The sequence below is a fragment of the Mugil cephalus genome, chromosome 17, assembly GCF_022458985.1.
Source record: "Mugil cephalus isolate CIBA_MC_2020 chromosome 17, CIBA_Mcephalus_1.1, whole genome shotgun sequence".
Classification (NCBI taxonomy): Eukaryota; Metazoa; Chordata; class Actinopteri; order Mugiliformes; family Mugilidae; genus Mugil; species Mugil cephalus.
In genome coordinates this window covers 18,595,643-18,609,021 of record NC_061786.1, presented here as the reverse complement: position 1 = coordinate 18,609,021, position 13,379 = coordinate 18,595,643, and the positions used below count along the sequence as shown (strand labels likewise).

At 40.0% G+C, this 13,379-nt stretch overlaps 1 protein-coding gene across 1 annotated transcript; it reads left to right on the top strand.

The window, feature by feature from the left end:
* Positions 1-601: 601 nt before the first annotated feature.
* On the top strand, positions 602-13,379 carry slc5a6b (solute carrier family 5 member 6). The gene is made up of 17 exons (XM_047611953.1): positions 602-723; positions 845-945; positions 3,129-3,588; positions 3,676-3,741; positions 4,367-4,418; positions 4,498-4,565; positions 4,759-4,913; positions 5,695-5,835; positions 8,714-8,843; positions 9,130-9,218; positions 9,661-9,773; positions 9,855-9,925; positions 10,007-10,093; positions 11,580-11,737; positions 11,828-11,934; positions 12,023-12,132; positions 12,792-13,379. The coding sequence occupies exons 3-17, from the start codon at positions 3,241-3,243 to the stop codon at positions 12,936-12,938; spliced, it is 1,842 nt and encodes a 613-aa protein (XP_047467909.1). The 5' UTR covers positions 602-723; positions 845-945; positions 3,129-3,240; the 3' UTR covers positions 12,939-13,379.

The following is a 13,379-nucleotide window of genomic DNA, read 5'->3' as shown; positions in this document are numbered from 1 at the left end:
TAACTGTTCATTTAAAAGGAAGATTGATGATTAGAGTTCAGTTTCATAATTATCAAGAAAAAAATGTATCTGTTTTTAAATTCTGTCTTTTCCTGTCCAAACCATCCCACAGAATTTCTCCACAAATCGATATGCACATGCTGTTTAAAATTTAATTTTCCCCTCAACTGATAAATGCTTTCTCTAGTTTGGTAGAAGCCCTTAAATCCAGAGAGGCAGACGATATCCAGACGTATAGTGAAAATACATCACAGTGCCCGTCACAGGCACATATCCACGTAGATAATGTCAACATGCTGTTGTTCCTTAACAAAAATACATAAATGTGAAATGGTAAGTTCAAGCTGTCTCAAGTTCTAACCTGAAGACCTTTTCCATCTGATCCAAAAATAATTATATCAATCTGAGCAGCTGTTCTTATTTCTATTTTTGTTTGAGAGAGATTTTTTTTAAATATGTGATTTGCTCCGATTTTCAGTTGATTTGATACATTTTCATAACTATATTTGCAAATGTTAATTTTAAAAGTCATCATTTTCATATACACAAACGGACGTCTAAACGTATCGGTATCGATATCGGGACATTAGCGTCAGTATCACTTGGTATCGGATCACAAGGGGAAAAAAAACAACAGGTATCGCGAGTCTGTTGTCACCCCGGAAGAGAATTCAAACTATTTAGCGATCACATGGAGCTACAGATTAGCCAGCCACCCAGATGGTAAGACAGTTTAACAATTTATGACCACTACAGAAGCTATAAAAATACGATTGTTATCTTTGTAGGGAGTGTGGTTCAGTCAAGTGTTTAAAGTTGTTGCTTTTTTTTATCATGTTAACAGAACATCAAGTGGCTTTCGGCTAACGTAGTGCTCTTGAACGCCTCCCTAACAAGCATGGCTCTTCTGACAGACCAGGATAGTGACGGTGCTGGTGTACGAAGGTGAGTTCTATTTTCTAATTTCATCTGGTTAATGTCTTTACCAACACACGTCCTTCTCACACGCGTGGTATTATTTTAATCAGGTTTATTTTCTCTTTATATTTCCTCCACATTTCGCTACTTATTGCAGCTGTTGCGGATCACTGTGGGTTATTTACACATATGAGGAGACACTAATAATAACAGCTACAGTAGCAGCAGTAGTGAATTAAAGTGAACTGAAAGTCCCTGAAATATTCTACATAAAGATGTTTCCATTGACTTTTGTGAGAAGCGGTGGATTTAAAATAAAAAGACGTATATACAGTTGCAACACAAAAAAATATGTGAACTCTTTGGGATTACTTGGATTTCTGCATAAACTGGTGAAATATGTGTTTTGATCTTCATCTAAGTCACAACAACGGACAAACACAGTCCGCTTAAGCCAAGTCCACACCAACAAGTATATGTTTTTATTGAATACAGCATGTAAACGTTGACAGTGCATAAAACGATGTGAACCTTTGGATGTAATAACTGACTGACCATCCTTAGTCAGCAATAACTGCAACCAAATATTCCCTGTAGTTGCAGATCACACCTGTACAACAGTCAGAAGGAATATTTTACCATTCCTCTTTACAAAACTGTTTCAGGAAATGATTGGGCCGCTCCAGAAGGTTTATTTTCTTCTGTTGTTGATTTACTTCTGTGCTTCTGGTCGTTGTCCTGTTGCATCACCCATCCTCTGTCCAGCTTCAGTTTTTTGGACAGATGGTCTCAAGTTTCCCAGAAAAATGTCCTGATAAACTTGGGGATTCATTTTTCCATCAATGACAGCAACCTGTCCAGGCTCTGAGGCAGCACAGCAGCCACAAACCACGATACCGGCTCCGCCGTATTTCACAGACAGACTGCAAACTTCAAACGTGCAGCAGTGTCTTTTTTTTTAGACAGCGATGGCTTCCTCCGTGGTGTCCTCCCATGAACTCTGTTCTTGTTAAATGTTTTACTTATTGTAAATTTGCCAACCCAAAAAAGGGCGCAGCATGTGCCAGAGGTTTCTGTAAGTCTTTAGCTGACACTCCGGGATTCTTCGTCACCTCAGTGACCATCCTGCACTGAGCAGCTGCACTAGAGAGAGTAGCAGCAGCGCTGAACTTCCTCCATTCGCAGTCTCACCGTGGACACATGAACGTCAAGGCTTTCAGAGATGCTTCTGTAACGCTTTCCAGCTTCATGTAAGTCAGCAGTTCTTCGTCATAGAGCTCTTTTGTGTAAGACACGGTTCACATCAGGCAACGCGTCATGAGAACAGCAAACTCAGAACTGGTGTGTGTGTGTGTGTCTCATCACATTGATTGGACTCTAGGTTGGTTCACTCCTGACACCAATTAGCTGGTATTAGTTTAAGCAGACTAATATGAATAGTAATTGTGACTTGGATGATGAACACATTTTATTACCAATTTATGCAGAAATCCAAGTAAAGGGTTCACGTACTTTCTCTTGCAATAGCATATGTGATGTCTGAAAACACATAAGAATAACCATCAACTTTATAATAAAAAAATGTTAATTGTCAAAATAAAATGTCAGTAATGTATTAAAAAATAAAAATGTATTATTAACCAACTAACAATGAAAAAGCTTTAGATATTTAGTTTATAATATATAATAAAGAATATATAAAATAATATAAAGAGACACAGAAATACAGCAACTCAAAAAGTTTTTTATTTTTTTGCTAAATTGATACGTAGATTTTTCTTGAGCTAATGTTTAAGTATTTCACCAGTTACCGCTGCTGTAATTACTTTTTACTAGCACTAGTAAAAAAAAAAAAAAAAAAAAAAAAGGTGAAACCTCCACTCCACAGGTGGCAGTTCTTGTTGAAACTTGTCATATCTGTGACCTTGAAAGCCACACACACAGACAGTAAAAGTTTGTTTGTGTTCTTGGCGCAGGAGCAGGGAACCTCCCATAAGAACCTCCCATTTCCAAAAGAGTCGTAATTATTTTTAGACCTGCGCAAGCGGGGGAAAGTTGACACTTGGGCTGCGTGACCTCAAATTCTGTCCCGTTTCACAGGCACCGAGTTCTCCCACGTTTGTGTGCACGGCCGGTTCTGAAGCACCGTGTGTGTGTGTGTGTGTGTGTTTACGTACATGTTCTTTATCAGTGTTTTTGTGCTCCCCAAGGTTGTCGGATTCTCCTGTCTGATGGGTGTCGACGGAGACGTTTTCCATTTATTCGCCTGTATGAGTGTGGGAACCCACAGTCTTCTCCACCTGCAGCCAGGACACGATCAAGATGGATCCGTCCGATCAGAAGCACTTCAGTGTTGTAGACTATGTGATATTTGCCATCTTACTCACGGCCTCTCTGGGCATCGGCCTGTATTACGCTCTGTCTGGGGGGCGTCAGCGAACGACACAGGAGTTCTTGATGGCGGACCGGAGCATGGGCTGTCTTCCCGTTTCCCTGTCGCTCATCGCCTCGTTCCAGTCGGCCGTGGCGATCATCGGCGTGCCGGCAGAGATCTACACTCACGGTACTCAGTACTGGTTCATCGGCGTTGCCTACATTCTGGGCCTCCTCATTCCAGCCCACGTTTTCATTCCAGTTTTGTACAAACTGCGTCTGTCCAGTGCTTACCAGGTGCGCTGAAGCTTTATTTATTTATTAATTTCTTTTTAAATAATTCACTGTGCTTAAATGATCTACCATTCTGTTTTTATTTCACAGTACCTTGAGCTGCGTTTCAGCAAAGCGGTGCGAATCTGTGGAACTTTGACCTTCATTTTTCAAATGGTGGGTGCATCGCTGCAGATCATGAACATAATATCGGGGATTTCTGTGCAAGGCTCATTTCTTTTAGGTCAGTGGGATTTCTTTGGAGGGTAACATGAGACCAGGCACTGGTACTTTATATGAAGAGGTTGTGCAGAATCTTGGCAAAATATTATTATTAGTTTTATGGGAGCTGAAGACAAACGAGGGGCACCTGTTGTGTCTAGACTCTTGAAATGAAGACAAAGGTAATGGGATCCAGACGGAAACATCATCTGTGTCTCCAGAACCTCTGAATCTCAGAAAAGCACAAAGTCTTCATCACGCTGTTCTCTTCTGTACAAAATCAACCAAGGCCTTTCAACAGAGCCATGTTGGCTGTTTCCTGTCTTTATGCTAAGCTAAGCTAACTGTTCATATTGAATGGGTGTCCTGTGTCCAGTAGTGGATTTGTTGGTGGCTGGTCGTTAGGTGGGTGCTACATGTCTAAGTAACATCAACATGGATGAATGTGGTCCTAAAGTTTCCCAGCAGAACACTGGTTGTCACAAATGGTCAATGTCAGTGGTCATAATGTTGTGGCTGATCGGTGTATACCTTGCTTCTCAAGCTCTGTTTCTCATTTGTCTTGATTTCTTGGCTACAGGTTATCTATATGGGAGTTTGCGTCTACACTCCTGCCTTTGCACTAAATGCAGGTAATAAAATATCAGATATTTTACGTTGAGTTGTGTAAACGTGAGTCGTGGCTCATTGTGTTGCTGTCTCTTCTTTCAGTTACTGGATTTGAATTGTGGGGAGTTGTGCTGGCCACTGGACTAGTGTGTACGTTGTACACAACAATGGTGAGTCATGTTAAAGAAATAGTTTGACTTATCTGTAGCCACCGTATAACTATGTGGAAGAGCAACAATGATATGATGAAGTCCAATATGCACGATGCCTTAGAATTACTCCCAGAAAAAAAAAATAAATAAAAAATCTACTCATGTAAAGGTTTTAAAGATATTATTTAAAATCTCTCTCTGTTCCTCGCAGGGCGGCTTGAAGGCCGTCATCTGGACTGACGTCTTTCAGACGGTTGTGATGTTCGCAGGGCAGCTGGCTGTCATTGTGGTGGGAGTTCAGAAGACCGGAGGAGTGTCTGAAGTCTGGAGGAAAGTCTGGGAGGGAAACCGCATCTCTGGAATCGAGTGAGTCTCATCCTACACATCCTATCAACCGTCCTTTTACGTGATAAATTGCTTCTTTGGCTTTTTATGTAGGCTGCAGTTCTGGAGGTGGCCTGTAGGTGGTGCAAGGAAACTTATTTTCTGATTTGTCTGATTTATTGAACCTGCATTTATTGAGGCAACAGTTACCTGCGAGCTCTGTTTTCATCTCCATGAACACCTGAGGAAAATGTCAGGCTCTAAAGCTGCTTACTGCTCACCTGTGTTCACCTGCTAGTCATATTTTTATATGCAGTGCAAAAACCCAGAAACAAAAATGGATATTTTTGGATGGCATTAATTTATATGAGACTTTAAAGTTTAGCTTAACTTAGCTGAATTTGGACATCATAGAATAGAGGTAGAGATTATAGCCTCTGGTTTGTATTCATTTGCAAAAATAACAGTGAGAATACAACACCAAACAGAAAAAAAGCCAAAATGCCAGGTTTTCATTGATGCAAACATACAGATATGCCAGGTATGTCAGAATAAGTAAATGCGGTACAACAGAAGTGTGAAAAAGGGAGAATAAAAACATTTGCACAATTTCAACGGTGCATGTTGTGCAACTTTTATTTCAACACCGTCTCAATGAATTAATTGAAACACACCTTCTCAATCAGGTCAATGACTGGTGGTGTATGTTCAGATGGTCTTGTTGTACTATTGAGCGAATGCTTGCTGAAACAAATTTGTGTGTTTTATTTAGTACTTCCTGAATTAAATTTAAACTACATTTATTTCCTCTTCTGTATTTTAGCCTAAACCCAGATCCTACAGAGAGACACACATTCTGGACTCTTAGCGTTGGCGGGATCTTCCTCATGCTGTCCCTGTACGGGGTGAACCAGGCTCAGGTCCAGAGGTACCTCAGCGCTCGCACAGAGAAAGAGGCTGTCAGGTAAGTTTTTTTTTTTGTTTGTTTTTTTTTACGTCAGATTCATTGGTCGTGGGTCTCGCATGACTTGTTCCTCTGCATTAGTAACTCGGCTACAACAGTTTGAATCTATGTTTGAAAGACCATGTGCAAAATGTGTAGTAACTTTTAAGTCCAGTCCAGTACAAAAATATACAACAGATATAATCACTGTATATGGGTCAAAGACGAGACATGTCAATTCTGGTGTCCGAGGCATATTTATAATAGTAAAAGTAAATAAAAAAAATTTAAAAAGTACAATTTGTTACTCAATTTTCCCCACTTTACTTGCTCATATGAGTATAAGTACAAAACTGTCCTTCCTGGATAACGTCCGGGCCAAAGATCTAAGTACAAAATTATGCTAAAAATGTCAAAAATCTTAATAAAGGCATTAATGATACACTGGGGCATAATTGTGTTGGTGTTTGTAATGACACCTACAAATAAAGTAACAACACTAAGCTTATTTACATTTTCATTCAAGAAATACTTTTGTCCCCATTTTTGGATTCTCAAATGTCCTTCCTGTGTATCACACATAAAGTTGCTATATGACAATTGGATTTGGACAGCCATGTTACCCCCAAAAGAGATAACAATGTCAATAAATCTCTCTTAAAATGTTGATATTTTGACCTTTTCGCTCAGTGGTACGTGATGTACCACCATGATGTGTCTTTCTGGATAACGCTAATAACACATTTATAATTTTTTTACGTTTAAAATGACTTATTTCATGTGAAATATGACATGGATGTGTTGAAGATTAAGCTAATGTTTTACACAGTAGACCCAGTTAGTGCCTGATAATAAAGGAAAAACAGTTGTTTTGTCCTTCCTGGATAACAAAGGTATTCTGTTACCCAGGACATGTCCTCTGTTAGAGAGACTGGACATGTTAATCAATTAAGTAGCTGTAGGTTTTTAGACATTGATTTGATGTTGTACTGTTGTTCTTTTATTATTATTAATAGCAGCTGATTTAGATTTTTTTTCACTTTTAAAATCCTTATACGTCTTTGACCCATATACAAGAAAGGGAACATTTACAGCGGGATGGGGGTGGGGTTGGGGTTGATGAGTTCATCTCCGCGTGGACGTCCAAACACAGCTCTGCACTCTGCATGCAAATAAACAGTCATATTATTTAGAGCACAGTTGAATGTCTCCATTGGAACCGTACTTCCTGCTGGTTCAGAACCATGATCAAGACATCGGAGCCGGATGAAAATTGTGGCTCATAATTATCCATCATTTATTGCCAGAAGTTATTTTTGAAACCTGCATGAAACTCAGATTATACGCTGAATCGTGGAAGAGTCCATATGAACAGTCGCGTCTCTGCATGTATCAGTGAAAGACGTGTCTGTAGGAATAAAAGCCCAGTCTGCACGGGATTAGTTTTACCCGGGGTCGTCATGTGACGTCCATGCCTCCTGTGCCGCACTTGCACGGGATAAACAAAGTTTTACTCAAATTGACTATCCATAGTCATGTCTCTGTGTACTTCCTGCACTTGCTACATGTTGTGCTTTTTGACAGCTCATTTACATTGCAAATTCTAACCATAAATCATTTTTTTTTTAAATAAAACATGATTCGATAAGACTACTGGTCCAGAGGAATAATCTCAACTTCGTACCCTAACACCTGTCCAAACTTTGATTTAAAGCACATTCTTCATATATTCTCAGGTGACAAGAGGCAGAAAAAAGCCACAAATCAAATGAAAACCTTGAAAAGGTGAAAACACCAATCACAGAGATGCCCTTTTTCGTACTGGGTTAGTATTAGCACAGGGCGTCTGTGTGTAACCTTTACTTTACAAATTCTAGACACGGCCGATCCGCACAGGATTAAGATCAGAGATGGACCCCGCAATTATTACAAATTACACAAGACGAGTCAACGACACTGGTCATTGAAAAAACACATCAACATGAACACATCTCTAAAAAAAACACAGACCAGGCTCTTTAGGACTTAATTACACATCGTCCACTCGTGTTGAATAAATTCATCTCTTAATTCTTGTTTGGGTGTATAGAACAGTTACAGCAGCTACAAGAAGCAATATCTTAAAAGGCTTTATTTATTTATCCCACGTATGGGAAATGTCTTAGTCACAGCAGCGCAAAATTAGGAAAGAATATATACCAAAAAAAACAAACAATAAAAGACAATATAAAATTTGAAGGAATATACTAAAATCTGCAAAATCTGCAAAGTCAATGGATAAATGGAGGTGACACAACCACTGATTTTACACGGCCAAATGATAATAATGATGTATATTTATAAATGGCAATAGGTCGAGTTTAATATAGAACCCATATAGTAGGTAGGGGGTCCCTGCTTCATCTCTCCATTAGTTTGGAGGCGCTTGGCCTGAAAAACGACCCCTGGTCTAGGGGTATGATTAGGGTGGCAGAGGTCCTGTGTTCAAATCCCCAATGAGCCCTTCTAGCAGTCTTTTGCAACTCCTTTATATTTGTAAGGCATTGGACAGCAAAAGAAGAATTTCATTATTCAGGGTAACGTGTTTTTATACTGTGCACGTAACAATAAACTCCTAACTAAAACTACTTTATTCCAGTAACTTTTCATATAGCGCCATCACCAAGTCAAACTTTATGTTTGTGAGTTAAGCTTTCCATTAGCCTGCTCATAACCTGAACACGTTAGCATGCTAAACGTTGAATAAAAGCTTGGTAAACATTATTACTGCTAAAGTGAACACGTTAGCATCATCACATCACTTGATGAATGGTCAAGTGGCTTCGTTAACCTTTGATATTGATTCAAAATGCCACATTTTAACTGACAAGTGACCTCTGGGCATGTTGTCCCTCTGCAGGTCCTGCTATATGGTGTTTCCGTCCCTGCAGCTCGCTCTGGCTCTGAGCTGTGTGATGGGGCTGGTTATGTTCGCACGCTACTGCGGAGAAGACCTCTCCGACCAGCTGGGCAGCATTTCAAGGGACGCTGTGAGTTGCTGTTTCCATGTTAAATTTTTTACTTGCCAATCAGGTTAAAGCTTTCCAGCATCCTCTGGCTTCTGCATTCAGAACAATGACCGGGAGGGTTTATGCAGAATGTGCGGGATGTTTTTAGTGTCTACAAATCAAGTTTGCATAATATGTTTATTACCTAAATGTTGTTTTACTGTAGCGTCGTGCAATGTATGATTTGTATATGATTTCTGGTGAATAGTAATTTAATGCAAATCAAACAGAATTTTCCAGGAATACGTTTACGGTTTATCTTTCTTAGATGGTGATCTACTTTGTGATGGACATGCTGCAAGGCCTGCCTGGACTTCCTGGACTGTTTGTCGCGTGTTTATTCAGTGCTGCACTCAGGTATGGGACTTTCCAAAATGTCAGTCTATGTATATATCCGACATAACATTATGACCACCACCTTATATTGTGTAGGTGTCTTTTGTGCATCCAAAACCGCTGTGACTCTTCAGAGAATGGACAGGGTGTCCTGTGGTGTTTGGCAACATTGTTATTGGGACGTGTGGGTTGAGGGGAGGAGCCTCTGTGGATCATTTGGAGGCCAGGTCAACACCTTGTGCTGTATTTCATGTTTTTTTGAGTTGTTCCTTTATTGCAGGAGTATTTTGAATTAAACTGCATTAGTTTTGGCTTTTCAGTCCTTATGCTGAAGGAAAGTCTGCCTGTCCCCTCCCTATACACTTATCTCTGTAAAGTTATCATGGATATGAATGTGTAACTTTTGTACATTTTGTTGTATTTTAAAGAACATAATATATATTTTTTTGCTTGTCCCGTGCAGCACCATCTCCTCCGCCTTTAACTCTTTGGCTACTGTGACTATGGAAGACCTCATCAAACCCCATTTCCCCAACATGACTGAGGCGAGAGCAACGTTGCTGTCCAAAGCTTTAGGTAAGCTTGAAATCCTGCACTCTACAATACACAGCTGAAAAACCAATATTTGTTTTAAAAGTTTCGTTTCTCTTTGATAAGCTGTATCCTACGGGCTGGTGTGTCTGGCCATGGCCTACCTCACTCACCTCATGGGCGACTCGGTTTTACAGGTAAACCCGCATGTTACATGATCAAATAAGAACCTGATGCTCCTCACTGAATATTCACTGGCTGATCTGCTTGAACTCCAGGTGGCTCTGAAAATCTTCGGCTTGGTGGGCGGTCCCATCCTCGGCCTGTTTTGCCTCGGGATGTTCTTCCCCTGCGCCAACTCCACCGTAAGTTCATCCTCGTCAGGGAGATTTCTGTCAGTCAGTCCTGGTTATCGTCTGTGTCAGGGGAGAAATATGATCTCTCAGAATGAAATGTGTACCAAGAGGTAGACGAAGTGGTAAAACAAAATAGAAGACTGTTTCCATTTTTCCAATGTAATTAGAGAATCCTCTCAGAACAGAGGTTGAGGTCTCTCTCTTTTTTTTTTTTTTTTTTTTTGCATTATACCAGGAAAAATTCCAGGATAATTTCATGACTTAGGATGAATGTTCCATCTATTTAAAAATATGTTTGGCTGTGAGTAAGAAAGTCATTACTGAATTTTCTCAGGTCAGACCTTCTTATAAAGAGTGAATTGCAACCTGACTTTTCTCTCTACCCCGCACCACGCTAATTAATTAAAATTACTCAAATCATGGGCGCCATGTTTGCTACCTAGGACTCTACAGTGTAACCCTGTGGGGCGGATGCACTATGTTAAAATAAATCACTTATTTTTTTTTTACAACAACGCGCCTATACATTTTAACGCCAACACCTCTCAATATGTAAAAGGCTCTCATTTCTGTATCCCAGGGTCTAAAGTACTTACTTTGAATATGTCAAATGACGCTGTAAAATGATTTGTAGCCCAATCGCCTCAACAGTCATCGAGCTGTGTTTACCTTTTCCTCAGTCTCCCGTGTTCACCCATCACCGTTAATAATTACTCAGCAAGCTGTTATTTGGTGTTATCATTATAACATTAGTATCCTAGCCACACTAACAAGGTTTTCAGTATACATGACCGTAGTTGTCTTTAATCTAGATAACTAGCTAGCATAAGGCTAGCATAAGGCTTGGTTAACTTCAATCATAATTCATTTGTAAAGCGGCGTTGAGCGTTTTTGACATCAAGTGTTATGATATGACTTGTTTTTCCTAAATAAAATCTTAACAAACGTAAAAGAGAGAAATTGACATTTACCTCAAATAATAGGGCAAAACCAGTTAACATACAGTCCTTCCTTTTAATCTTCCGCTCCCATAACTTTCTCCGTTTTTGTTCACTGGGGACACGGGGGAGTCTCCCCTGTGTTTTCCTGATCCCGTGCTGCATACTGAGTAGCCTACTGTGGCATATTTTAGCCTCTGATCCAACTTTATTCTCTGTTATTGCCACTTCTCTATGAGTGAATATCGATTAGATGTATCCAACATGGCGCCCGTGAAACACGTGACCAGCAGAGATCCAATCAGCTCAGACGGTCCGTTCCCTAGTTGGTCTGCTATATACGGCTGTGCTAAAAACAAATGTGATACATTTCAAATTCTGATATTATTCATCCAGATTTATTGTAAAACATGTTTTTTTGTATATCAAACCTTCTTCCCAGCCTAAAAAAAAAATAAAAAATTGCTAATATATAAAAAGTCGACTTAGTGCGGATGTTAGCTGTCAGGTTATCCTCCAGAATTAGACCTTTTTGTCTGTTTCCTGATGGTTCCCAGGGAGCGTTGGTGGGTCTGGCCTCAGGCCTGGCGGTGTCTTTCTGGATTGGCATCGGGAGCATCGTCACACCTAGCTCCGGCACGACACTGCTGCCCCCCGACTGTAGAGTAAACACGACCGGTGCCTTTCAGACTGTGCTCAGCAACGTCACTATGAGGTATGAACTCACTGCGGCAGCACAGCATGTTCTCCTGTATTTTTTTTTTTTGTGTCAAGTTTACAGCTTTGTTGTCTCTTTGCACTCCAGCCGACCCTCTGGACTGAAGAGATTTTATTCCCTGTCCTACATGTGGTACAGTGCATTCAACTGCTTCACGGTTATTCTCGTCGGACTGATCATCACCTTTCTCACAGGTAGATGAGATCTAAAGTTTCTGATCCAGAGCTTTTATTCAGCTGCTTTCTCTTTTCTTAATACATGTTTGTTTGTTTTTTAATTTAGGCCCTATGAAGGAAGAAGATGTGGCCCCGGGAACTATCTTTCCGTTGTATTGTTTTCTACCTGAACAGCTCAAAAAGAAGCTCTGCTGTGTGACTTCTCTGGGACAGACGGTGAGTGAAGTCCAGGACACAAAGAAATATTCAGACCCGCGATGCAGATATGTGACTGAGCGCTAGGGAGAAACTATCCCAGGCCCAGATTATATTTTCTGACACTACCAAGCCTTCATGACTCTCTACTAAGGAATTAGTAGATAATTCCTTAGTAGTTCTGGAATGAGTGAGTTTATGAGTTTCCCTGTTGTGTTTTGATTGGTGCTGGCTGCTGATTGAAAAGCCAAAGGTAAATAAATAACATTTTTCAGCCCAAGGACCCACCCAACAATAGGGTAGTGGTGATGCCTTCTGACTTCATTTATCTCTTTAACACACACGCATATATATATATATGTATGTATGTGTATAAAAGTCTAATCATTCCAAGATTTACCTATGCCTTAAGGAAAATGTTATAAATCTGGTCATCCTGTTCCTAAAGTTCCTAAAATTATCACGTCAAATATTTATTTATTATATATCAGCTTCAGCTAAGCTTCCTGCTGCACATTCATTGGGCTAATGTTAGCATGCTAACATGCTAAACCAGCATTGTGAATGATAAACATTGTCACAAACATCAGGATTTAACACGTGTGCATGCAGAACAAACTTGTACGTAGTCTCCCTCATGAAAAGTTCATCCACGTTAATCCTTTTACTCACTCTTACAGATTCCAACACAAGAACAACCCTCTCCAGAGCAGAAAGAAAATAATGGACAGGCTTTCCCGCAACAGAACGGACCATCTCAGGGGGAGACGGACAGCTGCCTTCCTGGAGCTCGCACAACTTTTGTTGAGTACGAAACAGCGGTGTGAAGTTAAACTGAGTGATTTGATGAAATTATGGAAATCATTCTTGAGCAAAGTACGTGGACTTAAAATAAATGTGTATGTGTTTGAGGAAGGGTGTAACTCGGGTGCTGAAGCGAGGTCATGATAACGGATTCTTCAACAAAAGACTGAGATAGTCTTGCCTGATTATTGCACCCAGCGGTCATCCGGTCTAGATGTGATTCACAATCATTTGTTTGTTTTTTTCCGCTATGATGTTTCTATATAACACTGCACTACACCCTTAAGAGGATCAGTGATTGTCCAGGAAGAAAAATGTTTTATACCATTATTTTCTACTTGACTTTAGCACTACTGCAGATGCACGAACAATCCTGTGAGATTATATTGACACTTGTTAAGAATGTATGGGCGACTGTAATGCAGCTAAAACTCTGTAAACGATTAAAGTTTTTTTTTTTTAAA

Bases quoted from the DNA above. Each gene is read 5' to 3' on its own strand.
- slc5a6b (XM_047611953.1), top strand. From the start codon at position 3,241: ATGGATCCGTCCGATCAGAAGCACTTCAGTGTTGTAGACTATGTGATA. The intron at 4,566-4,758 runs GTGAGTCATGTT...TGTTCCTCGCAG, and splicing joins GTACGTTGTACACAACAATG to GGCGGCTTGAAGGCCGTCAT. The intron at 10,094-11,579 runs GTAAGTTCATCC...GATGGTTCCCAG, and splicing joins TCCCCTGCGCCAACTCCACC to GGAGCGTTGGTGGGTCTGGC.